The sequence below is a fragment of the Microcaecilia unicolor genome, unplaced genomic scaffold, assembly GCF_901765095.1.
Source record: "Microcaecilia unicolor unplaced genomic scaffold, aMicUni1.1, whole genome shotgun sequence".
Classification (NCBI taxonomy): domain Eukaryota; kingdom Metazoa; phylum Chordata; class Amphibia; order Gymnophiona; family Siphonopidae; genus Microcaecilia; species Microcaecilia unicolor.
In genome coordinates, this window is record NW_021962873.1 from 1 (window position 1) to 26,723 (window position 26,723).

Below are 26,723 nucleotides of genomic sequence, written 5' to 3' on the forward strand. Positions count from 1 at the left end.
TAAGGGCCCTGTTTACTAAGCCACGCTGTAGGCGTGCTAATAATAGACACCCATTATATTCCTATGGGTGTCTCTAGTGTTAGTGCGCACTCATTTTTAGTGCACGCTAAAAAGTTTGTGTGCCTACAGCACTGCTTAGTAAACAGGTCCCTTAATGTCTTCATTCAGTGATGATGGAGGACTGACTACATTACACTCACAATTTTTATTATCCCTTCTCATCCAGAGTCAAGTTAATTGAATTGGGGTTGCCATGTGCTGTTCTGATATTGAACTTTCCAACCAGAAAAAAAAAGGCGATGCTATTCTGTCAGAATATTGGAGAGCTCTTAAGCTGAAATTTGAGATCAGATTGTTAGTGTTCTTCTTTGAAAATGTAGCATTATAAAATGTCAAATAATTTTGTACTAGAATATCTATTAAAATGAAAAATACATTATTTTACAACTTTATTCTGAAAGTAGTCTAGAAGTACAATATGTATAAAGTATTAAATAGGCACAGGAAGATTTTATTTGATTTATAATAGAATACGTTGAGCTTTGCTAATGGGGTATTGATAGTAGCTGCTGCTCTCTTGAAACATAAACCAAAACTGCACTGTTCACACATTTTGAAATGATTGGTTTTAGTTCCAGAAATGAAGTTAAAATAATGTGTTTTTTTGTTTTTTTTTTGTTTTGTTTTGTTTTTTTGTAACCTTTCCTTCCTTGGATGGATGTTTCCTGAGCATTTTATGTCATCTGAGAGGATAGGTGAGCAGCTGACTCCCACACTGCTTTCTGGCTTCACACAGGCTGGCTGGGTCAGTTTAATCCATTTGAAGAGCTTGGGTATCCCAGTTAGCAGTGAAAGCCTGTGCTCTACTTTTAGTACTGAGAAAACAAACCTTTTAATCGGTTTTAATTTTAGGGCAGACTTAGTTTTCATTTTTCATGAAGAAAATCTTTGTGGTCCTACTTTACTTCTCCCATTTAACCCCCACCCCCACATTACTGCTGAAAGTCAGCAAGGCAATACTCTATTCAAGGCTGCCTCTGACCTTTTTGTTAAGCTGGGCTTGGAATTTAATTTTGGTGTGGACAGGACAGTGGTATTGAGTATCCAAGCTACAGAGCAGAAACGTTTGAACCAGATTGGAACAATTTCCAAAATAATTTTTGGATCTAAAAATAAGTATTAGTGTGCTGTCATTGTGTTGCTGGGCTAGCCAATTTCTTTTTTTTTTTTTTTAAGTCACTATATCATTTCATTTCCACAAATTGTGAACACTGGCTGTTCCCCTTTCCTCATTTGGTTCATTTTCGATTTGTTTGCATTTCTGTGAATTTGAAATGCTTTGAATCTGTGACACAGTGGCAATTAGAAATGAATGAATTTCAGCCCTCCTAAGCAGTGACTGTTATAACTCGGGAAGTTGGATCAAGTTAACAGGTGGTCTGTATGTAATCAGTCTTAATTTTTAGTTGGGCAAGATAAAAAACTTGTCATTTTGTTTAGTGGTTTTAATTTATACCTTTAAAAATACTTACTACATAAGGTGTGGCTGGACAAAAAAGGAGAATTGTGCAGTTAATAATGTGTGCTGACTCGTAGAATATTATGTGCTCAAGGGGCATTTTTGTTTAATTTGCTGCACTGCTGCCCTTTTTATGAAAATGTCAAGTGTCATGCTAAAGAATCCGTAGTATTTTAACACCAGTATTTTAGAGGTTTTCTTATGGTAGTTAATCTGACACATTTATTGGGGAAAAGAAACTGTAGGTCTTGTGTATTTGAATGTACTGTTATCTTCATTTATGTGATATTACAGATGCTAAGTTTGAGTGACCTGTTAGGATGTAAATAAGATTTGAGTTCCGTATCTGACTCCAAATCTTTATACTCATTCATATGTTGATGTGAAATGCACATTTTGCAACCTGTTAAAAAAAAAAAAAAAGCAATGAAGAATTTTTTTTGAGTATGTAATGTTTTGTAACAATATAAAAATAAAAACTTTATTAAGCAATGAAGCTATACTACTAATTGGACAGCATGGTAAAAAGCAGAATTTTTGCTGTAAAACAAGCCTATTTTAAACTGCTTTATTGTGCCTTTTTGTAGTCTGTGGTGGATGACTGGATAGAGGCATACAAACATGACAGAGATGTAGCACTTCTTGATCTCATCAACTTCTTTATTCAGTGTTCAGGCTGTAAAGGTAAGCTGTGTGGATTGGTAGTAAGAGGCTTAGAAAATATATGTGTATTAGCAATGTTCTAGCTAAAATGGAATTACAAATTTAACAAAAGCTGAATTAAAATTGTCTTGCAGTATATGGCAAACATATTTGTCATGATACCACAGTTAAAACCATGAGAGATATTTGCATGCAGTGGAGGCAGTCAGTGCATGCAGATTTCTCTTACAAATAGTCATTGTGGATATTCTGAAAACCTGACTGGCTGGGGTGCCTCCAGGTTTGGGAACCAGTGGCATAATGGTTTTAACTGTGGTTTCATGATAGTTACATAAAAAAATTATGTATTTTTGATCTATGAAAAGTATTGTTCTCCTAAATTTATTGAATGAAAATATAAAATAAAAAATGCTTATGGTAATGTTCTTAAAATATTACTGTATAAATGTTGTTGGCCCAGTTAAAATTATTGTGACTAATTTGTCTCTCTCAGAAATTCTACACCACAAAGTAAATCAACCAATTCCTTAGCATCAGCAGCAGATGAATCCAGAGACTTGTGGGTTGTGACCATCTACTAGCAGGTGGAGATAGAGAGTGCATAACTGCAGTGTCTTATAGGATGGAATGCTGCTTGGTCAGTTAGTATTCTCTATCTCCTGGACCTATACGTCTAGCTCCATCTCTACCTGTTTTCAAATCCATGCTCAAAACCCACCTTTCCTTGTCATCAAGCAGATGAAGCCATTACGTATGGGTTGTGTCCATCAACCAGCAGGGGGAGATAGAGAGCACTCAACTTTTCACAGTGCCTCATGGCCAGCTAGCACCACTGCCTCTTCAGTATTCTCAGTCTCCCCAAGCAGGGTGGCTGCAGCTTCTTCGAGCTCCATCAAAAATCTGCCCGGGGGTGGCTCCTGGCTTGCCAGTTGTTAGCCGGGGTGTTAGAGGCTATAGCAGCTTCACTTTGAAGTCACATAGGTCAGCCCTTTCCCTGCCTCACCCTTGCCCCTGTGGATGTGGACATATTAGCTTGCTTTTCCCTGTCCTTTCCCACTCAGTGGATGCAGGCACATTGGTTCGCCTTTCCCTGCCTTTCCCACTTATCTGAGCCTCCGGAGTGTTTTTATTTACCTCTTTTGCCTCTGCTTTCCTCACAGCATTTAAAAAAAAAAAAAAAAAAATTAAAGTCGCGTCGCGCTTTAGCACAGCGATCTTGGAAAAGAGGTTTTTTTCTTGAGATTCTTCTGCAGGACCGGAGCTGTGATACTCAATCTAGTGAGGTAAGAGTGTTTTCTGACTCCTCTGGGGTGGGCCCGCGATCGGGACGTTTTTGGCACGAACTGCCATTTTTGAATTTTACTGCCATTTTCGGCAATGGCTGCGGAGACTGTAAAGCGTTGTTCTAAATGTGGCAAGCGCAAATCAGCAGCGGGGCTCTGTAATTCGTGCTGTACAGACGGTAGAGCCGGCCCGAGCATGGCGAGCGGCGAACTTTTGCGCTCTGAGCTGGCAGCGGACGCCATTTTGGATTTTCCACATGGCGCGGCCTCAGTTGCGACGGAGAGCCCTGAACCCGGTCCTCTGAATGAGGCTAATAGAGCTGCGGTTTTCTCCCCTGATTTTGTTTTAATGCTGCATAGGGCGTACATGCTTAAGAGCTCTTCCACAGGGATCTTCGGACCCTCTGCCTGCCCCCCCCCTGTGGATCCTGGCCTTTTGGAGTTGGCTTTGCCTGTTTCTTATCCTCCTGATAAACGCAGAAGGGCTAATTCCCCTTCTGAGTGTGGCGCCCCCCCTCCCCCCTTTTCCCCCCCGTGGTTGGGCTATGAGGATTCTGAGGGGTCTGGCAGAACTTCTTGGGCTGAGGAGCCAGAGTCGGATGCAGATTTGCCACAGGAGCTTGATAATCCGTTTGCGGTGAGGATTTTTCCACCGTGAGGAGCTGCCAGCGCTTATTTCAGATGCCTTACAAGCCCTCTCGATTGGTGATCCTGGAAGTGGCAAAGCCTTTTCCGTTAATCCAAGGATGGCTAGTACCAGAAAGCCTGCTCGAACCTTTCCTTTGCATGACTCCATCCAAGAGCTTATTTCGGCTCAATGGGCTGACCCCGAGGGACCTTTGAAGGTTGCCAGGGCTATGGGGCAATTATACCCTCTGAGTGAGGAACATTTGGCTCGCTTTGCAATGCCTAAAGTGGATGCTCTGGTCACGGCTGTGACAAAGAGAACTACCCTCCCTGTTGAAGGAGGTGTTGCCCTGAAGGATATTCAAGACTGCAGGCTTGATACAGCTGTGAAGCGGTCCTTTGATTTGGCAGGTCTCACTGTTCGGGCGTCTGCATGCAGTTGTTATGCTGCTAGAGCCTGCCTGGCTTGGTTACAGCAGGCAGTGGGACAGCCCGGTGATGGAGCGGAGACCTTATCTGAAGTGGCTCCGCGGATGGAGTCGGCCTTGTCCTTTTTGGCTGACGCCCTTTATGATATGGTCGGAGCTTCGGCTAAACAAATGGCTGTAGCAGTGGCGGCTCGCCGCACTCTTTGGCTACGACATTGGGTGGCGGACATGGCCTCTAAGCAAATGTTGGTGAAGTTGCCCTTTCAAGGCCTTCTCCTGTTTGGTGAGGAGCTGGAAAACATTGTTAAAGGCCTGGGGTATTTCAAACCTCAGCGCTTGGCCGAAGATAGGCCGAAGCCTTCCTCTAAGGGTCAGGCGGTCCGCTCCTCTTACAGACCTCGCTTCCGTGAAGCTAGAAGGTACCGCCCGGGGCGTGCTGCTGGGTTCACTTCGCGTGCCCGCTTTCAGCAGAGAAACTCCTTTCGCTCGGACAAACATTCCGCAGCTGCCGGTTCAAGGCCTGGAGTTCAGGGGCGACCCTCTCAATGATGGTGCACCGGCCCCCTCCTCGTTTCCTGTCATCGGAGGAAGACTTTCCCTCTTTTTCGAGGAGTGGGCCAAAATCTTCGTAGATCAGTGGGTCTTGGACCTGATCAAAGACGGATACCGAATAGAATTCGATGCCCCGGTGAGAGACGTGTTTGTGGAGTCCCAATGCGGTTCTGCTGCCAAACGGGCGGCGGTAGAGGAGACTGCACAGTCTGTGCCAGATAGGGGCTGTGACCCCGGTGCCTCCCGCCGAACAAGGTCTAGGCCGCTACTCCATTTACTTTGAGGTGCCACGAAAAGGCGGGTCTTTTCGCCCGATCCTGGACTTAAAAGAGCTAAACAAGTCCTTAAGAGTGCGGCATTTTCACATGGAAACCCTTCGCTCCGTCATTGCGGCGGTACAGCCAGGAGAGTTTCTCACATTTCTGGACCTGAAAGTAGCTTACTTGCACATACCGATTTGGCCCCCCGCACCAGAAGTTTCTGACGTTTGCAGTGTTGGGAAAACATTTCCAGTTCAGGGCCTTGCCTTTTGGCCTCACCACAGCTCCCCGAACCTTCTCCAAGGTAATGGTGGTAGTAGCTGCCTTTCTCAGGCGAGAGGGTATCCGGGTTCACCCGTACCTAGACGACTGGCTCATCAGAGCAGACTCAGAAAAAGAGAGTCATCTAGCTACAGCCAGAGTGGTTTCAGTCCTTCAATCTCTGGGCTGGGTCGTCAATATGGCCAAAAGTTACCTGACCCCCTCGCAATCTCTAGAATATTTGGGTGTCCGGTTCGACACAACCTCGGGCTATGTGTTTCTTCCAAAGCAAAGGCGGTGCAAGCTTCAGAATTAGGTCCGTCTGCTCCTGAGGATGCCCCGCCCACGAGCTTGGGACATTGTCCAGCTGTTGGGATCGATGACGGCCACCTTGGAAGTGGTGCCATGGGCGAGAGCACACCTGAGACCTCTACAGTATTCTCTACTTCAACGATGGTCTCCAGTATCTCAGGATTATCAGTGCAGACTTTCTTGGCTCCCTGCGGCCCGCTTCAGTATGGAGTGGTGGCTCTCGGACAGCATGTTGCGGCGGGGAATGCCGCTGGCGCTCCCCGATTGGTGCCTAGTGGTGACAGATGCCAGCCTGAAGGGCTGGGGCGCACATTGCCAGGGGAAGCATGCCCAGGGTCTGTGGACGCCCGACGAGTCGGAGTGGTCTATCAACCGCCTGGAGTTGAAAGCGGTGTTTCTGGCTCTTCTGGCCTTTCAAGTGACCCTGGAAGGATTGGCTGTCCGAGTGATGTCGGACAACACGACAGCAGTGGCCTACATAAATCGACAAGGCGGCACTCAGTGCAGAGCTGTAGCCGCGCAGACCGAACAAATTTGCCACTGTGCCGAGCTGCATCTACAGTCCCTGTCAGCAGCTCACATTGCAGGTCAGAGCAACGTGCGAGCCGACTAAGCAGGCATCAGATCGATCCAGCGGAGTGGGAACTAGCAGACCATGTATTCCTGCAGATATGTGCCAAATGGGGCAAGCTAGTAATGGATCTTATGGCGTCCAGTTCCAATGCCAAAGTCCCGTGCTTCTTCAGCAGACGGAGGGATCCTCGCTCTGCCGGGTTGGATGCCTTGGCTCAACCCTGGCCCCTGGGCTTGCTGTATGTCTTCCCTCCGTGGCCCTTGATAGGGCGAGTGGTCCTGCGGATTCGGCTGCATCCAGGTGCTCATCGCCCCGGATTGGCCCAGGATGCCTTGGTATGCGGACCTCCGACAGGTGCTGTTGGAGGCTCCCTTTCCGTTACCTCTGGTTCCGCACCTGTTGTCACAGGGTCCGGTGGCCATGGAGGACGCCTGCCGCTTTGTTCTTATGGCATGGCGATTGAGAGGGCGCAATTGAGAGATAAAGGCTACTCAAGGTAATTTCCACTCTCCTGCAGGCCCGTAAGCGCTCCACTTCTGTGGATTATGCCAGGATTTGGCGCCAGTTTGAAGTCTGGTGTGTTTCAAGAGTGCTTTCTCCGTTGCGGGCTCCTGTCTCGTCGATTCAGGACTTTTTGCATGATGGTGTACACAAAGGCTTGGCCTATAATTCCCTGCAGGTGCAAATGGCAGCATTGGCCTCCCTGCGTGGCAAGGTTGAAGGCGTGTCCTTAGCTGCTCATCTAGATGTGGCACGGTTTCTTAGAGGGGTGCTTCGGCTCCGTCCTCCCGTGCGGGCACCTTGTCCAGCTTGGAACCTGAGGTTAGTATTGAAGGGCCTTTAGGGGGCTCCCTTTGAACCGCTTTGGTGTGCTTCAGAGAAAGATTTGACACTGAAGGCCGTCTTTTTAGTGGCCATTACCTCGGCGAGACGGGTGTCAGAGCTCCAGGCGCTGTCCTGTAGAGACCCTTTTCTGCAATTCTCAGAGTCAGGGGTCACGGTTTGGACCGTGCCTTCCTTCATGCCTAAGGTGGTTTCAGCGTTTCACCTAAACCAGCCTGTTTTTCTTCCCTCCTTTGTTGAGGAGGAGTTTCCAGATTCATTTGGGCAGTTGCACCTTTTGGATGTGCGCAGGACTCTGTTGCAGTATCTGCGGATTACAAATTCTTTCAGTACCTCTGATCATCTTTTTGTGCTGTTTGCAGGTCCTCGCAGAGGGTCTTCAGCGTCTAAAGCCACTATTGCCTGTTGGCTCAAAGAAGCTATCTTTTCAGCATATCTGCTGTCTGGCCGGGCTCCGCCTGAAGCCTTTAAGGCACATTCCACAAGAGCGATTTCCTCTTCCTGGGCGGAAACTGGAGCACTATCTTCATGAGATTTGCAGTGCTGCAACATGGGCTTCTAAGCTCTCTTTCGCCCGACATTACAGCGCGTGGTGTGGCTTGTTCCCACCCTATTTAGGGATTGCTTTGTTACATCCCATACGTAATGGCTTCATCTGGTTGATGACAAGGAAGGGAAAATTACAGTGGGGGAAATAAGTATTTGATCCCTTGCTGATTTTGTAAGTTTGCCCACTGACAAAGACATGAGCAGCCCATAATTGAAGGGTAGGTTATTGGTAACAGTGAGAGATAGCACATCACAAATTAAATCCGGAAAATCACATTGTGGAAAGTATATGAATTTATTTGCATTCTGCAGAGGGAAATAAGTATTTGATCCCCCACCAACCAGTAAGAGATCTGGCCCCTACAGACCAGGTAGATGCTCCAAATCAACTCGTTACCTGCATGACAGACAGCTGTCGGCAATGGTCACCTGTATGAAAGACACCTGTCCACAGACTCAGTGAATCAGTCAGACTCTAACCTCTACAAAATGGCCAAGAGCAAGGAGCTGTCTAAGGATGTCAGGGACAAGATCATACACCTGCACAAGGCTGGAATGGGCTACAAAACCATCAGTAAGACGCTGGGCGAGAAGGAGACAACTGTTGGTGCCATAGTAAGAAAATGGAAGAAGTACAAAATGACTGTCAATCGACAAAGATCTGGGGCTCCACGCAAAATCTCACCTCGTGGGGTATCCTTGATCATGAGGAAGGTTAGAAATCAGCCTACAACTACAAGGGGGGAACTTGTCAATGATCTCAAGGCAGCTGGGACCACTGTCACCACGAAAACCATTGGTAACACATTACGACATAACGGATTGCAATCCTGCAGTGCCCGCAAGGTCCCCCTGCTCCGGAAGGCACATGTGACGGCCCGTCTGAAGTTTGCCAGTGAACACCTGGATGATGCCGAGAGTGATTGGGAGAAGGTGCTGTGGTCAGATGAGACAAAAATTGAGCTCTTTGGCATGAACTCAACTCGCCGTGTTTGGAGGAAGAGAAATGCTGCCTATGACCCAAAGAACACCGTCCCCACTGTCAAGCATGGAGGTGGAAATGTTATGTTTTGGGGGTGTTTCTCTGCTAAGGGCACAGGACTACTTCACCGCATCAATGGGAGAATGGATGGGGCCATGTACCGTACAATTCTGAGTGACAACCTCCTTCCCTCCGCCAGGGCCTTAAAAATGGGTCGTGGCTGGGTCTTCCAGCACGACAATGACACAAAACATACAGCCAAGGCAACAAAGGAGTGGCTCAGGAAGAAGCACATTAGGGTCATGGAGTGGCCTAGCCAGTCACCAGACCTTAATCCCATTGAAAACTTATGGAGGGAGCTGAAGCTGCGAGTTGCCAAGCGACAGCCCAGAACTCTTAATGATTTAGAGATGATCTGCAAAGAGGAGTGGACCAAAATTCCTCCTGACATGTGTGCAAACCTCATCATCAACTACAGAAGACCTCTGACCGCTGTGCTTGCCAACAAGGGTTTTGCCACCAAGTATTAGGTCTTGTTTGCCAGAGGGATCAAATACTTATTTCCCTCTGCAGAATGCAAATAAATTCATATACTTTCCACAATGTGATTTTCCGGATTTAATTTGTGATGTGCTATCTCTCACTGTTACCAATAACCTACCCTTCAATTATGGGCTGCTCATGTCTTTGTCAGTGGGCAAACTTACAAAATCAGCAAGGGATCAAATACTTATTTCCCCCACTGTAGGTTCTTACCATGATAATTTTCTTTCCTTTAGTCATAGCAGATGAAGCCATGAGCCCTCCCTGTATGATTGTCTGTATTGCAGTGATTCTGATTTTGGGTGCTGTTCTTGTTTCCTGAAGTTATATTCCTTCCTTGGGGAGTCGGAAAACTGTCTTCAGGATTCTTGTTACAGTTATAGGAGGATGAGTTCATTTCCTCCAGTTCATGTTTTGGGAGGATGAGTTTATTTCCTCCAGGAGGATGCAAGTATTCCCTCCGTTTATACAAAGTGGAGGACGAGTTTATTCCCTCCAGGAGGATGAGTTCATTCCCTCTTTTTTTGAGTTTATGCCCTTGTTAAGGGGGCCATCGTTCGCTGTGAGGAAAGTTCATGTTATTCCCATTGCGGTTTGCCATATTGCTTTGGAAGCTTTAAATACTGAAGAGGCAGTGGAGCTAGCTGGCCATGAGGCACTGTGAAAAGTTGAGTGCTCTCTATCTCCCCCTGCTGGTTGATGGACACAACCCATACGTAATGGCTTCATCTGCTATGACTAAAGGAAAGAAAATTATCATGGTAAGAACCTAATTTTCCCTTTCACTGCTGCTTTTGGCTCCTAGCTTCTACTCGTTTGCACTCCCTTGTTCCTTCCTTCCTTCTCACCCAGTACTTCCCTCATCCGTAACTGTCTTGTCTGTCTGTATTATTTAGATTGTAAGCTCTCTTGAGCAGGGACTGCCTTTTTGTGTCAGGTGTTCAGCGCTGCGTGCGTCTGGTAGCGCTATACAAATGCTAATAATAATAATATCTCCAGCAGGCGGATGGATGGTCTCTCACAAGCTCCTGGTCTCATTTGATGGTGGCTCCTGTTTTGGGTCTCTCAGTTGAGTAGAGCTTTGGAGAGTGTGACTGAGGGGTGCCACTTTTAGGGGTTACACCTGGTCACCTTAGGTTCTTCTCCCCTCTCCAGCCCTTTCTCCATTCTCCTTCCTCACTGGAAAAAAAAATTGGGGCATAATTCTTTAAAGCCCACAGCCTTAGCTGTAAGAGAGATACTGGTTTGGGCCAGTATAAAGGGCTTAGTGATGGAGAGGATGTGAGTGTGCTTAGCACACTGAGTTTGACAGGCAGGGCTCTCGATGGCTGGCTCTCCCATGGTGAGTGTATCTGTACATTTTCTTTCACCTTTGGGTCAGTTGCGGTTTTACCTTTGTTTTCTTTGCAATGGCTGCTGAAATTGTGAAAAGCTGGTCCCACTGTGAGAAGCAGGGAAAAGCATTGGGGCGGTATCCGTGTGGCTGTGCAGGCTCTTCTCTGGTAGCGGGGACTGTGTTTGGCGAGTCCTCATTAGCTTCCCGAGAAGGAGAGATGCAGGCTCATTCCTCTCATCAGCCTGAAAGTGATCCGGCAGCCTTTTTAACAGCAGCGCGATTCGAGAGCAGCGCTGTCGGCAGCTTCTTTACCCGGCACTGCTTCAGAGGTCCTTACACACGTCAGCTGCTGTGGGGCTTTCTCTGGGGCTGAGGTCTTCTGACCTGCCCCCTCCTCCCCGAGTTCATTCTGTTGCTCCATAATGCCTATATGTTGCAGAAGTCTGGTGGGGGAACAATATGTAACATTTCTCACAGAAACATGGAGCCCACAGCACTAAGCCTAAATAAACTCCTTTCTGAAGGTCATGAAAAAAGGAATTCCTGTACTGTCAATATAGATAGAGTTCTGGTAAGAAAAAGAAAGTTCTACAAAAGAAGTGAGGAAAACTTGCAGGGTGTTTAAGTAACTACCCTCTGTGAAAACTGAGGACTCAGTTCTCTAAATGAAAGGTATCTAAGAATATGAGAACACTAAATAGGCCCATTCAGGGGACCTAACACACATGGTGCAGTTCCCTAATGCTGTTCACTGGCTCCCACACTAGGACAGCATTTAACCAACTCAGAAACTATAAGTAAAATCTTAACTCACCACAGACAGCGTGGCCTTTTGGTGACTGTTGCCACTAACAAATCCATTTTAGGCAAACTCAGCTTTTCCAGCTCAGGTGTGGAAATGGGGTAAAGACGTAACATGACCTACTGAGTAGAAATGACTTCCTGCATATAGCCTCATGTACTGGAAAAGCGTGAAGCAGTCTTCTAGTGCTCACCATTTTAAGATTAGTAGATTAAGAACCTTTTGTGCATTAGGTATAAAGGAAGGCAACTCCTCCTTATGAAAAGACTAGCCTTTAAGCCCGTAAAAACGGGCGATTATTGCAGCCCTCCTCTCTCCCCTGGCCTCACCCCGTCCACCGATCCTCCCCCCTCCCCCCATGTCCAGCAACCCTCCTCTTTCCCTTGGCCTTCCCCCCTGCCGCCATGTCCAGCAACCCTGCTCTGTGCCCTGCTCTCACCTCAAGTCCAGCAACCACGGCCTCTCACCCCTGCCCTCCCCCCATGTCCAGCTACCTTCATCGCCGCCGCTCCCTCCCCCCTCCGTGCCGGGCCCTTGCACTGACCTGACAGCGCGCCTCACCTCTGTGTGAAAGTGCTACAGGCAGCACAGATCGCTCTGCCCGTAGCAGGGCGCTTCCAGGGGTGGGAGCGGTGGGGGGGGGGGGGGGGGTGGAGGTTGTTTCGCGTGATGTTCGTTTCCAGGCAGCAGCGTCGTTGTCCGACAATTCGACTCTGTTCCGCCCTCTGACGTTATGACATCATGACGTCTTGACGCGAGGGCGGGAGAGAGAGGGAAGTCTGTACTGTGCATTTGCAAGTGAGTACGGTCACTTGCCGTTTATATGTTTGATGACTCCCTCAGGGAAGCAATAGACCCTACTTCAGAGCTAGAGTGCAAATGCCTCCTCTTTGGGTCAGGGTCCATCAGTGGAGACTGAGGCAGGAAACAAGCCAGAAATCTCCAAAGGCTGAGCTAAAAAGGAAATGTCAGTTATTTTCTGAGGCTAGTGCACTAGTCTCCATGGTAACCATGGAACCTCTGTTCTGCTATGGGGGCATTTTCTCCGGTTGCAAAATAGTTTTATTCTGGAAGGTGGCTGGATTTCATCCTGAAGGTCACGGGTTCAAGGCTGGTTTGTGAATCATATTAGAAGCTGTGGAACTCAGCTGTGTTTCAAATGGGGCATATTTTACTTCACGCTCCCATTTTGTTTGCCTTGACAAGCATTTCATTGCATAGCTGGGACAGCTAACACTACACTACAGTGCTAAAGGTTAGTTGTGTTGGCTTGCCACAACAGTTCTGTTGTCTGATATTGCACAATTGACAGTGACCAATACTATTGCCTACCAGCTCCAGCCACCTCTGTATCAAGAGCACCACTAGCTGTATGCTGTAGTGTCTCTAAATGCTTCTGTTTCACTTATGCACCTTTTCATTGTATTGGACAGCTAGTGATTATTACTAAGCTACTTCAATGTAGAGGAATAGCTTAATGGTTAAAGCAACCAGCTGAGAGTGAGCACAGAGATCTTGAAGTTGCTGGTTCAAGTCCCACTGCATCTTGCCATCACAATGGTACAAACAACCATATTCTGCTACACCATCTCACTCTGGCTCTCAGTTACACTAATTAGTGCCACTGCACCTTGCCATCACAATGGTACAAACAACCATATTCTGCTACACCATCTGACTCTGGCTCTCAGCTACACTAATTAGTGCCAATGAGCAGTCAGTTCTAATGCACAGCTAAACAAGCCATTCTTGACCCTCTCAGCAAGAAGATAGCTCTGGCTTAGGCATTGGACAGCTGATTTGGCTTCTATGTCACATTTAGCAAGCTACCTTTTGGAGGTAAACTTTTGTTTGGAGAAGCTGTAAAGAAGTTGGGTAAAGTCCTAGGGGACTTCAAGTCTTGGAGATTGCCAGAGGACAAGTCTAAATATTCTTTTAAACTCTCTGTCTCATCTTAGGTTACAGGCAAATCTAACTTTCAGGTTTCCCACTTCAACAAAGACGAGCCATCTTTCATTCTTCCAGGAAGAACTCTGCTTCGAACTCCAGGTTTGCCAATGCCTTCTGCATCTCCCAGTGATGGGGTCTCAGTTCACTCCTTGGGTTTCATAATAGCACAACTTCTCTCCAGGTTCAATGAGCAGTGGACCAAAATTACCTCAGACCAATGTGTCTTGGAAATACTAAAGCAATGTTACAAACTGGAGTTCTCCCATTCCACTGCAGATCTTTTTCTTGGAATCTCCATGCAAGCTCCAGCCCCAAATACCAAGCAGTTCGTCACCTTGCAAATGCTTCTTTAGGCACAGTCGAGACTGTCCCCAGTTGCAGTTGGGAAACGAGAAGTTATTTCATTTACTTTGTCGTTCCAAAGAAGGGAGCTTCCTTCCACCTGAATTTGGACTTCAAAAGAGTCAGATTGTTAAAGGTTCAACATTTCACAATAGGAACATTTATTTATTTTATTTATTTTTGTTACATTTGTACCCCGCGCTTTCCCACTCATGGCAGGCTCAATGCGGCTTACATGGGGCAATGAAGGGTTAAGTGACTTGCCCAGAGTCACATTTGCAGTCTGTAATAGTTTTAGTCCAGCAGGGAGAGTTTCTAACCTCCCTGGGTCTCAAGGAAGCATGCTTTCATATTCCCATTTCACCTTCCCACAGAAGATTTGTGATTTGCAATCCTTGGAGAACATTATCATTTATGACCATGTCATTTAGCCTTTCCACATCATCAAGGACATCTTTTTCAAGGTCATGGTAATAGTGGTAGCCTTCCTTTTCAAGGATGGATTGCAGGTTCATCCATACTTCGCGATTGGCTGATTTGCGAGTCTTTCTTTTAAGAGAGTCTGAGTTTCATCCAAGGTAGCTGCTCTTCTTCAGTCCTCAGAATTGGTATTCAATTTCACCAAGAGATAGTTGTTTCCAACACAAATCTTGGCATATCTGGGAGTGATATTCAACATAGTTTTAGAGAAGACTTTTCTTCCTCTTGCTTATTAGCAAAAGATTCACACCCAAGTCAGGTTCTACTTTCCTTACCAGATCCTGGGGTCTGTGGTTATGTTCAAGTTCTGGGTGCAATGGCCTCTATCTTTGACATTCTTCCATGGGCCTGATTCCACATTAGACCACTTCAGGGGTTCCTTCTCAACCGTTGGTCTCCCATCTCTCTTGGACCCTCCAAGCCAAACTCAGCCTCAGTTGGTGAATTCAGCACAGCCTTCATCTGACGTTTCAGAAGTACTCTCTCTCTCTCTCTCTCTCTCTCTCTCTTTGCAGGCAGCTATCTGCAGCAGCTTGTATGCTGATAAGGGCGTGCCTTAGCTGGGTGCAACAGATTTCAGATTTCTTCCAGAAGTCCAACAGTCAACTTCCTGAATTGCTAGATTGCTAGATGTGGAGATAAGGCTGGCATTTTTGGCAGATTCCTTGTCTGACTTGATTTGGGCGTTGACCAGATGTCTTTGGTGATCACAGCCTGTCGTTTGGTGTGGTTGCTCCACTGGGTGGCAGATGCAGGTTCAAACAGTGACAGGTTAAGCTCCCTTTTGAGGGCAAGCTGTTTGTCACCCAGATCTTCCTGAGGACATATTTAAATGTTCTTTCTGGTCAGGTCAGGCTTGTCCTTGTTTTAAAGATACCAGGGGCTATCGTCCAGGGCAGCCTAGTTTTAATTAGAGATCCAGGTATCTGTCCAAGCAGGGCGTCGGAACTCCAGACTTCATCTTGTTGAGATACTCCGGATTTCTCCTGAAGGGATGACAAGGCAATACAGTCCCATCATTTCTTCCTAAGGTGTTTTCTGCCTTTCATCTCAATCTTTGTCTCTTCTGGCTTCCTTGATGTTTGCCGTGTGCTTTTACACTGTTTGGGAGTGACCAACAAGCTCCGTTGGTCAGATCATTGTTTGTGCTTTGCTGAGGACCTCAGAAAAGTAATGCATCTTCCAAAACCACGCTAGCTCACTGGGTCAAGGAGGTTATCGTGTCCACATATTTACTAGCTGGTAAACCACTTCCAGCTGGATTCCGTACACGTACCCGAGCTGTTATGACTTGTTTGGTGGAAGCCCGTTTGTTCTTCCTGGAGGAAATATGTAGAGCAGCAACATGGCCTTCCTTGCATATGTTCTTAAGACACTACCGTTTGGATGTTTCTGCTCAGTTGGATGCATCTTTTGGAGTATCTGCACTATCTGCGCAAGCTTTAGGTTCCCACCTATTTCAGGACTGCTTTGCTACATCCCACAAGTCTCTGGATTAATCTGCTGCTGATGCTAAGGAATGAAAAATAATTCCTTACCTGATAATTTTTTTTCCTTTAGTCGCAGCAGATAAATCCAGAGACCCACCCTGTTTTTCAAGCGGTTGCTATCGGTTAGTTCTCTCTGTTGGAACTTGTTACTGCATTTTTATATTTTAGATGGACTATTGTAATCAGTTTCTTTTGGAATATCGGTGCTATTCGCAAGAACTTTAGGTTTCCACCTTATTTCAGGACTGCTTTGCTACATCTCACAAGGCTCTGAATTAATCTGCTGCTGACGCTAAGGAATGAAAAATTATTTCTTAGCTGATAATTTTCTTTCCTTTAGTCACATCAGATGAATCCAGAGGCCCACCCTGTTTTTCTATTGGTTAGTTTTCTCTGTTGGAACTCGTTGCTTCATTTTTTTTTTTAATTTTAGATGGACTATTGTAATCGGTTTATGTGTTTGTAGATCTTGGTTTAGCACTTTTCCCTGTGGGGAAGGAGAAATGTTATAATTCTGTTTCCTTCTGCTTTGTTTTGAGAAATACTAACTGACCAAGGAGCATTCCATCCTATAAGACACTGCAGTTTGGCACTCTATCTCCACCTGCTGGTAGATGGTTACAACCCATAAGTGTCTGGATTCATCTGCTGTGACTAAAGAGAAGAAAATTATCAGGTAAGAAATAATTTTTCATTAGAATTCTAGGAAATATGAATAGGCTACAATACTTATGAGGCAGCTTAAGTTAGCAAATAAAATCAAATGTGCATGAATTATTTCATCAGGATGTCATTTTTCAGGTAAAATTGAGATATCCCTCTAGGGTCTAAAGGACTAATTGTCATAATAGGTTCTGTTTCATACATCAGTCAGTGAGTTCCAATTAGCAGAACATCCTGTTGGCCAAGAGATTCATAATCGCTGATCTTTTAATACATTTATGTAAAAAATGTGGCTGGCGTTCTTTGCTGAAAATTAACCCATGCCTTTGATCCTAGTTTCTCTTGTATGTTTGGAAGATCAGTGGTTCTCTGAGGACCAGCAGGATGACAGTTGCTACAGTTGTGTGGTGTCATTCCTGGAGCCTGGGGTCAGGGAATGTAAACAAGATCGAAGAGTTCTCCAGAATGCTCTACCAAGTACACGTGGAGTTCCCATGTCATTGTCATTTGAGGCCACCTCAGTTCTTTTCTGCTGGCCTTGAAAGGGCTTGCTTTTGGTGGCAGTCACTTCAGCTTGCAGAGTAAAGCTGCCAGGCTTTAGATATTTACCTGCACTGCACAATTTATTTCCTTAATTGTGTGTTCCTTAGCATCCAGCTGCACCATCCTATATGATAGAGTTGTATCTTCTTCCTACCAGCAGATGGAGGTAGATAAACTGACTTTTCTAGTGATGTCACTGGTATAAGAGCTAGTTCTGTGAGGAAAATGCTAGCATTTTCTCTACTTCCAGCAAGATGGTAGGTTGTTCCATACATGCCATCATGTGTGTGTGTTTGTGGGGTGGGGGGTGGTGGTGGTTAGGTGGCCAGATCCATATTGTGCTGGTTGTAACAGTTGCCAGCCTCCCTAGAGGTAACCCAGCCACAGTTGGGAGCTGCCTGCTTGGCTGATATCCTGTACAGTTTAGTGTGAATAACCTGTTTTATGGTGTTGATTGTAGTGGTCCAGAAATGGCTTTGGCTGTGCCACTGGGTGGTGGAGTTAACCTTTAAGAGGCACCTGAGACAACTTACCTTAAAGGGTCATCTGCTTTTTGGGGAGGACCTGGGGGAGGCTCCCCCTTCTCCTTTAGAAGAAGAAAATTATTCCACATTTACTTTGTTTAAAAAAAAAAAAAAAGTTAAGAATGGCTTTTTGCATCCAGAACAGCGGACAGCAGGATACCAGCCTTAAAATAACTTACCCTTGCCCCCAAGGAATGGCTTTTCTTGTCATAAGTAACATAGTAAATGACCGCAGATAAAGACCCAAACGATCCATCCAGTCTGCCCAGCACTGTTCCTGTACTAAAAGTTCTGAAGCAAATGTCGAAGCCCCTTAAAATTTACACTCAAGCCCATCCATATCTATTCAGCCACGATCAGAGAAAAGACCGTAGAAGTACGCACAGCACTGGTTTTGCTTCCCAATTACCAGTGTCGCCACTCAATCTTCGCTAAGATTCCGTAGATCCATTCCTTCTACACAGGATTCCTTTGTGTTTATCCCACACGTTTGAATTCCATTACCATTTTCATCTCCACCACCTCCCGCGGGAGGGCATTCCACGTATTTATCACCCTCTCCGTGAAAAACATCTTCTTCACATTAGTCCTGAGTCTGCCCCCCTCCAGCCTCAATTCATGTGCTCTAATTCTACCACCTTCCCGTCTCAGGAAAAGGTTCGTACAAAAGAAAACTTAGTTGGCTCTTCATGATGGCACTGACATGGGAACTCCCAACACATGCAGTAATGCTGTAGAGAAAGGTCTGAGCATTTTCATTGCTTTGGCTTAAACCAACATCGGGTAACACTGCCTTCCTCTGAGGACCCCTATCCTGCTGTTCTTGGATGGACATCTGTTGCAGGAATGTACCTTTGCTAAATATACTGTTGAAACATTCTACATAACACTTCTATTACATGATATCAAGAATTGTATGCAAAATTAATTAGAACTGCAGGTTTATGGGTAAGTAGTTCTGACTTTAGGAAAACAATACCAAAATTCCTTAACAGTGGATAAGTCAGTAATGTGATTGCATGGTATTCCACATGCAGAAATATCGTACTGTACAATTGTGGTTAATTGTTGACAAGTGGTTAATATTGGGCTTCACTTTGTGTTTACAGAATCAAAATTATAGGCTTATGCTGATGTGCATTAAAACATACATTAAGGCTTGTTAAATCAAATCCTTTGATTCTCAGTGGGCCTTATTTACTAACTATGCACTTGAGTTCACATATGTTAATGTGTGTTAACATATGTTATTAAATGAAACCTTATATGTTGAATACTTGTTTAAAAAAAAACAAACATTTTATATGTTAATTGTAGGTGTTGTTACCCAGGAGATGTTTCGCCACATGCAGAATTCTGAAATAATCAGAAAAATGACAGAAGAATTTGATGAGGTATTTCTTTATCCCTTTTAATGACTTTTCCAAATTGTTCTTTTGTAGTGTCTCAGATTTACAAGAAGTGGAGACCTGATCTGTGTTAATTCACAGAGATATTTCTTGATCTCTGCCAAAGCTGTGCTCTCCCCCCCCCCACCCCCAAAAAACAAAGCAAAACACTATTATTGAATTTTTTTTTGATTTTCCAAATGTCTTTATTAAGCATTGAAAAAACAATTTGTCAACCAATAAACAAAATAGTAAATGCACAATACAATGCAAAATATGTACAGCCAGCACATCTAAAACATTATAGAAGAAGCACACGAAAATAGTCAATGCTGCATTATATACCAAGTATACCTCCAATGTTTTTCACGTTTTCAAACAAACCCCACCCCCATCCTCCTGTAATCCACCTCCCAACCCCAGCCTCCCTACCCTCCCCAGCCACCCCTAGCCCCCCCAACACCCCCCCCCAGAAATCCACAGACCCCCCCCCCCCCAGAACTCCTCAAACCCTCCCCCCTCTCCATTCATCTCTCGTAATTCAAACACATAAAGGTAAAACCAAGCACCAATCATAACACGCTTTCAAAAAAAGATCCCACACGTGCTCCCACTTAGATAAAGCATTCATCATCATCGCAGTCAAGCAGCGCTCCATCACATATGTACCAGACCTTAGTCATCCAACCACCAAAGAAGGGACCTTAGGACATTTCCAACACTTCACCACATTAATACGGGCAGCGTGCAGGACCGCTTTAACTAACAAAAATTGATGTGTTGTATATCCTTCTGGTTTCTGCCCAAGCAAAAAGACCACAGGATGCAACTGCATAGACATGCCTACCCAAGCTTGAATACGAGACTGCACTGCTCTCCATTAAGCCTGCGCCTTAGGGCACAACCACCAAATATGACCCATGGTCCCCAACTCTCCACATCCCCTCCAGCACCTAGCCGATGCCGTGCCAAACATATGTTGTAATCTCACCGGAGTAAGATACCACCTATAAAAGACCTTGATAGTGTTTTCCTTCAGGGTGACTGATAAAGAGGACTTCAAGAGCCCCCTTTTTAAGCGCAACCAAGAAGCATCCGACAGAGCAAAATCCAACTCCTTCTCCCAATTCTTCCTATACAGTCCTAGTTATATTATAGTGCAATTTGAAAGTTAAATCAATTGAAAATTCTTGATCAGACTGTATCAGTTCTGGTCATAGCTAGAGAACTTCTTAACACAGCACTTGGCTGACTCACTGGCAGTAATAATCCCACCCACCCCAGGGTTTTCCAGTCATATATAAAGCGAAAACTCAGCTTTACTCGGTCACACACAGGTAGTCTTATATAAAGCGAAAACTCATTGGCTTTACTCGGTCACACACAGGCAGTCTGCCAGACTGGTAACTCCATCATAGTACACCGGTTCATACCCATTTCAACCAATCAGGATGACTTTTATTCTCTGTAATAATTGTGGTGCTTTTATTTCAAGACCAATCATCTGGAGACTAAAGGCTTGTCCTATCTGTCTACAGCTCACTAGATTAAAACACGAGCTCAGTAAAGTAAAACAGGAACTAAATGCACTTAAAGCAACATATAGGACCGCACAATATCATACTGCACAGAATCATACCAAATTATCACCACTACCACAAAGGATAAAACCACCAAAGAATAGATGGATTGTGGTAGGTTCAGGCAGACTTCGTTATGTGACAAGAAAGCATCCGCCCTCACAAGTGTGTTGCCCCTACAAAATTCTTTTGCTCCATTACAGCACCGTGATGTTCTTGAAAACAGAACAGAAGCTGAAGAAAAAGCAATGAAAGTGGAACAAAAAGATATGAAGGTACCCAAAGAGAAAAGAAACCCCCAAATCACTAATGTTGAAATGCACACCAGGAAATGTAGATGGAAAGCGATGACCACAAATGCTCGCAGTGTAAGCAATAAAGTTCATGACCTTCAGGCCTTGATGTTGGAGGCAGACTTGGATGTTGTTGCAATCACGGAGACATGGCTCAATGGTTCCCATGAATGGGATTCAAACATACCAGGCTATAATCTAGGAAGGATAGAGAGGGTTGTAAAGGTGGAGGAGTAGCTCTGTATGTGAGGAATGCTATCACGGCGACTGAAATGACAGGGACCTGGGGAAAGGAAGAAGCGATATGGATCACCTTAAAAAGAGAGAATAGAACCTCTGTCCATGTGGGTGTTGTCTACAGACCCCCGAAGCAAACACCCACAGAAGGTGAACTCTCTACAGACCCCCGACACAATAAGAGGAACTAGATAAAGATCTGATCGCAGATATTCAAAAATTGGGAAAGAAGAGAGAGGTTCTGTTGATGGGCGATTTAAATCTGCCAGATGTAGATTGGAAGGTTCTGTCCGCGGAATCGGAAAGAAGTAGACAGATATTGGATGCTTTTCAAAGTGCTCTGCTGAGACAAATGGTGACGGAACCCACGAGGGAGGGAGCGATGCTGGATCTGGTGCTCACAAATGGGGATAGTGTATCAAATGTCCGAGTGGGTGCCCATCTGGGCAGCAGTGGCCATCAAACGGTTTGGTTCGATATGACAGCTGAAGTGGAGGGCGGCCACTCAAAACTCAGTCTTAGATTTCAAGCGTGCTGATTTTAGTAAAATGGGGCAATACCTGAGGAAGGAGCTGATGGGCTGGGAGAACGAACGAGAAGTGGAAGGACAGTGGTCCAGGCTAAAAAGCTATAGAGCCACAAGCATTTATGTAAGGAGAGTAAATAAAAGCAAGAGAAAACCGATATGGTTCTCCAAGCAAGTGGCCGAGAAAACAAAGGCTAAAGAGTTGGCGTTCCTGAAATACACAAAAACTCAAGAAGCCGAACACGGAGAGAAATACCGGAGTAAACTGAAAGAAGCCAAGAGAGAGAGACGTCTGGCGAAAGCGCAAGTGGAAGAAAAAATGGCTAGAAATGTAAGGAGGGGTGACAAAAATGTATTCAGGTGTATTAGTGAAAGGAGGAAGACACATAAGGGAATTGTGAGACTGAAAGAGTAGATAATGATGAAGAAAAAGCAGATTTGCTAAATAGATACTTTTTGTTCTGTTTTCACAGAAGAAAATCCTGGAGAAGGACCACGATGGACTGGCAAAAGTACAAATGAAAATGGAGTAGATATAGCACTGTTCATGGAAGAGAGTGTGTATAAACAACTTGAAAAGCTAAAGGTGGACAAAGCCGTGGGACCGGACGGGATCCACCCCAGGATATTAAAGGAGCTCAGAGAGGTTCTGGCGGGTCCTCTTAAAGATATGTTTAATAAATCATTGGAAACGGGAGAGGTTCCGTGGGATTGGAGAACGGCAGAGGTGGTCCCTCTTCACAAAAGTGGTGATAGGGAAGAAGCTGGAAACTACAGGTCGGTAAGCCTCTCTTCAATTATTGGAAAAGTAATGGAAGCGATGCTGAAGGAAAGGATAGTGAATTTCCTGGAAGCCAATAAGTTGCAAGATCTGAGACAACATGGTTTTACCAAGGGTAAATTGTGCCAAAAGAATCTCATTGAATTCTTTGACTGGGTGACTGGAGAATTAAATCAGGGATGTGCTGTAGACGTAATCTACCTAGATTTCAGCAAAGCTTTTGACATGGTTCCCCACAGGAGGCTCTTAAACTGGATGGGCTGAAGATAGGACCTGAAGTGGTGAACTGGATTAGGAACTGGTTGACGGACAGAAGCCAGAGGGTGGTGGTGAATGGAATTCGCTCGGTGGAGGGAAAGGTGAGTAGTGGTGTGCCTCTAGGATTGGTGCTGAGACCGTTTCTGTTCAATATATTTGAGAGTGACATTGCCGAAGGGTTAGAAGGTAAAGTTTGCCTATTTGCGGGTGATACTAAGATCTGTAACAGAGTGGACACCCGGGAGGGAGTGGAAAACATGAAAAAAGATCCGAGGAAGCTAGAAGAATGGTCTAAAGTTTGGCAATTAAAATTCAATGCGAAGAAATGCAAAGTGATGCACTTAGGGAATAGAAATCCTCGGGAGACGTATGTGTTAGGCGGGGAGAATCTGATAGGTACGGACGGGGAAGAGGGATCTTGGGGTGATAGTATCTGAGGATCTGAAGGCAACGAAACAGTGTGACAAGGCGGTGGCTGTAGCTAGAAGGTTGTTAGGCTGTATAGAGAGAGGTGTGACCAGCAGAAGAAAGGAGTTGTTGATGCTCCTGTATAAGTCGTTGGTGAGGCCCCACCTAGAGTTTTGTGTTCAGTTTTGGAGGCCGTACCTTGCGAAGGATTTAAAAAGAATTGAAGCGGTGCAAAGAAAAGCTACGAGAATGGTAAGGGATTTGCGTTACAAGACGTATGAGCAGAGACTTGATGACCTGAACATGTATACTCTGGAAGAAAGGAGAAACAGGGGTGATATGATACAGACGTTCAAATATTTGAAAAGTATTAATCCGCAAACGAACCTTTTCCGGAGGTGTGAAGGCGGTAGAATGAGAGGACATGAAATGAGATTGAAGGGGGGCAGACTCAAGAAAAATGTCTGGAAGTATTTTTTCACGGAGAGAGTAGTGGATGCTTGGAATGCCCTCCCGCGGGAGGTGGTGGAAATGAAAACGGTAACAGAATTCAAACACGCGTGGGATAAACATAAAGGAATCCTGTTCAGAAGGAATGGATCCTCAGGAGCTTAGCTGAGATTGGGTGGCAGAGCCGGTGGCGGGAGGCGGGGATAGTGCTGGGTAGACTTATACGGTCTGTGCCAGAGCTGGTGTTTGGGAGGCGGGGATAGTGCTGGGCAGACTTACACGGTCTGTGCCCTGAAAAGGACAGGTACAAATCAAGGTAAGGTATACACAAAAAGTAGCACATATGAGTTTATCTTGTAGGGCAGACTGGATGGACCATGCAGGTCTTTTTCTGCCGTCATTTACTATATTTCCAGTTGGCTAGCAGATTGCATTTCCTTCACTTATGCCCAAGCTGGGCTGACTCTTGAGGGTCATGTCACGGCTCTTAATGTTCGAGCCATGGCAGTGTTAGTGGCCCACTTGAAGTCAGCCACTATAGTAGAGATTTGCAAGGCTGTGATGTGGTCTTCAATCCACACATTCACATCTCATTACTGTCTGCAGCAGGATACCCGATGTGGCAGTCGGTGCTGCAGAATCTGTTCTGGGTTTAGAATCCAACTCCACTCCCCTAGGCCCATTCTGTTTTGTTCCAGGCTGCACTCTCAGATGTTTCTTCGTAGATCAATCTCGGTTATGTCCTCGCCGTTTCGAGGCCCAGTTGACCTTTCTTTGTTGTTTTGAGTGAGCCTGGGTGTTAGGGATATCCCAGTCGTGAGAACAAGCAGCCTGCTTGTCCTCGGAGAAAATGAGGCTACATTCCTGTAGCAGGTATTCTCCGAGGACAGCAGGCTGATCTCACATACCCGCCCGCCTTCCCTTTGGAGTTGTCTTTGTTTGCTTTGATATCGAACTGTCGGGATTCTCTGGCGACAGGCAGGAAGATGGCTGCGCCTGCGCACGCTCGAAGGCTCTAGCAAGCTTTGTTGCTAGGAAGATTTGCATTCGGAGGGGACTGCCGTGGACGTCACCCAGTCGTGAGAACAATCAGCCTGCTGTCCTCGGAGAATACCTTCTACAGGCATGTATCCTCATTTTCCCTGAACTTGCCTGACAGTGTCTCATAGGTCTTGCTAGCTGCAGAAAGAATTTCACTAAGAGGGCATATGGTCTCAAATGGAATTCTGGTGTGAGAGTGAGGCTATAAATCCTTTTGCGTGTCCTTCACAAACACTGCTTGAATAGCTTCTACATCTATGAGAAACAGGTCTCCAGACAAGTCGGTAAGAGTTCATCGTAGTACAACTGGAGCTTAACAAGTAAATGTTTCTGTACATCTTTTAGTTTGCTTTATGTGGGACTTGCTACTTAAGAAACCTCCTGTCAGACTTCCCACAGAGTCCTTGGTCTTCAGTGGTGGTCTAACACAGCAAATGAAAGCTACTTTTGAGCCACTAGACACCTTGCACTTGAAGTATCTGATCTGGAAGGTCTTATTTTAGTGGTGATCACTGTAGCATTCTGGTTATTGAGATCCAGGCCCCACTAACTGATTTACCTTATACATATGGTTTTTAAATAATAGAGGGCTTCTATACATCTATCTGAAGTTCCTGCCATAAGGTTTTGTTACAGTTGCCACTTCAACTAGTCAGCCGTCTTTCTAACCGTTCCCCCCCCCCCCCCCCCCCCCCCCAATAATCTGCTTATATTGGCCTTTTATCTGGAGTGAGCTTAAGCTCGTAGGAAGTCCACCCAACTCTTTGTTTTGGGTCTGCTATTGGCAATCCTACACTTTCCAGTTGGCCAGCAGGCTGCATTTCCTTCTTGTTTGTCTACGCTGGGCTAAGTCTGTAGGGTCATGTCGCGGCTCATAATGTGAGTGTACTGTTCTAGGCAAAGTATAGTGTAGCTAAACGTCCAGCTTAAACCATCCATAAGTAGAAACGCTACCAGTAGACTTGATTCTTGAGCAAATCTTCTTATTGTAGCTCCTATAATAAAGAAAATCCAATTTACAGTTCAGTTGTAATTGTTGCCTTCTGTACATAGTCTGCATCTAGCCACCCCAGTGACAAGGAGATGGCCAGAACCTCAGCCCAGCTGAGAGGAAAAGCTGAAATACTCAAAGGAGAATAAGCGGGAGAAACTCAGTGAACATACAAGGGGAATGACTTGGAGAAATGATGAAAAATCTTGATGGAATTACAGTAGGTTAAGGGAGGGATTAGCCCTAGAACAGCTGCTGATCACAAAGCATGCTAGCGTGACTGGGCGCTCTCACACAGCATGCAGGGGCAGAGAGGGAGGGCTGGCCCTAGCTCAGAGCTAACAGCCAAATAGGAAAAGTTCACAAGGAGTTAAACACAGGATACTGCAAACTATAGGAAAAGCAGTTCTAATACACAGTGCTATTGGTTACACAGATAATGCAATTGAATGCAGATAATACTCAAATATACATAACAATGCACTCTGCCTCCATGAATATGGGGACAGAACAGTGGGAGGAGTTGCTGTGTCAGCCCACTTGAGATCAGCCTCCATAGGTATGGTTTGCAAAGCTGTGACATAGACATATGCCTATATGTTCACATTTCTTTACTGTGTAGATTGACTTCGAATACAACATTCCTGCCGAATGAATTGGGTTTTAGAAGTGAACTCCATATTCCCAGGCCCTTCTTTTCAGGCTGCCTTCAAAAAAAATAATAAAAAAAAGAGAATATAATGGCCTGCCACCAAATATATTGAAATATTGGTGACTGTTATTTGCAACACCACTTGTATTCTTTCTCTCTTTTTGTTGAAGGCAGCTGAAAACTATGAAGTTCCATAGATGAGGATTCACAGTCCTGCTTGTCCTCTGAGAAAACTGTGTTACTTACCTATAGCAGGTGTTGAAGGACAGCAAAGCCTGAATCCTCACAACCCTCTCGCACCCCCAGGGGGTTGTATTCCTCTAGCTGTCAATGGACTAAGGAGGTCCCCCATGACAGTGGCAGAGATGAATAGGTACACATGCTTGGTGAGATGGCCCAAACACGTATGGAAAAGTTGTGGTACTGTTTTCCACATTGGGTTCTGTTGGTGTCGTCACCCATGCATGAGAATTCAAATCCGGTCCTTAAGAACAACTGCTACAGGTAAGTAACTTTATTTTCTGGTTTTCAATACTTTGATTCTTTTCTGGTAATCACAAAGAAAAATAAATGTCTGAAATTTTGATAGTAT

At 45.3% G+C, this 26,723-nt stretch overlaps 1 protein-coding gene across 1 annotated transcript in view; it reads left to right on the plus strand.

Moving 5' to 3' along the window:
• Positions 1–703: 703 nt before the first annotated feature.
• LOC115458590 (cohesin subunit SA-2-like) overlaps positions 704–26,723 on the plus strand; it is a gene marked incomplete at its 3' end in the record, with an annotated part of 38,049 nt that continues 12,029 nt past the window's right edge. The window contains exons 1-3 of the mRNA XM_030188464.1: positions 704–805; positions 2,107–2,203; positions 18,844–18,920. Coding sequence (XP_030044324.1) covers positions 719–805; positions 2,107–2,203; positions 18,844–18,920 — 261 coding nt within the window. The remainder of the gene's footprint in view (positions 806–2,106; positions 2,204–18,843; positions 18,921–26,723) is intronic.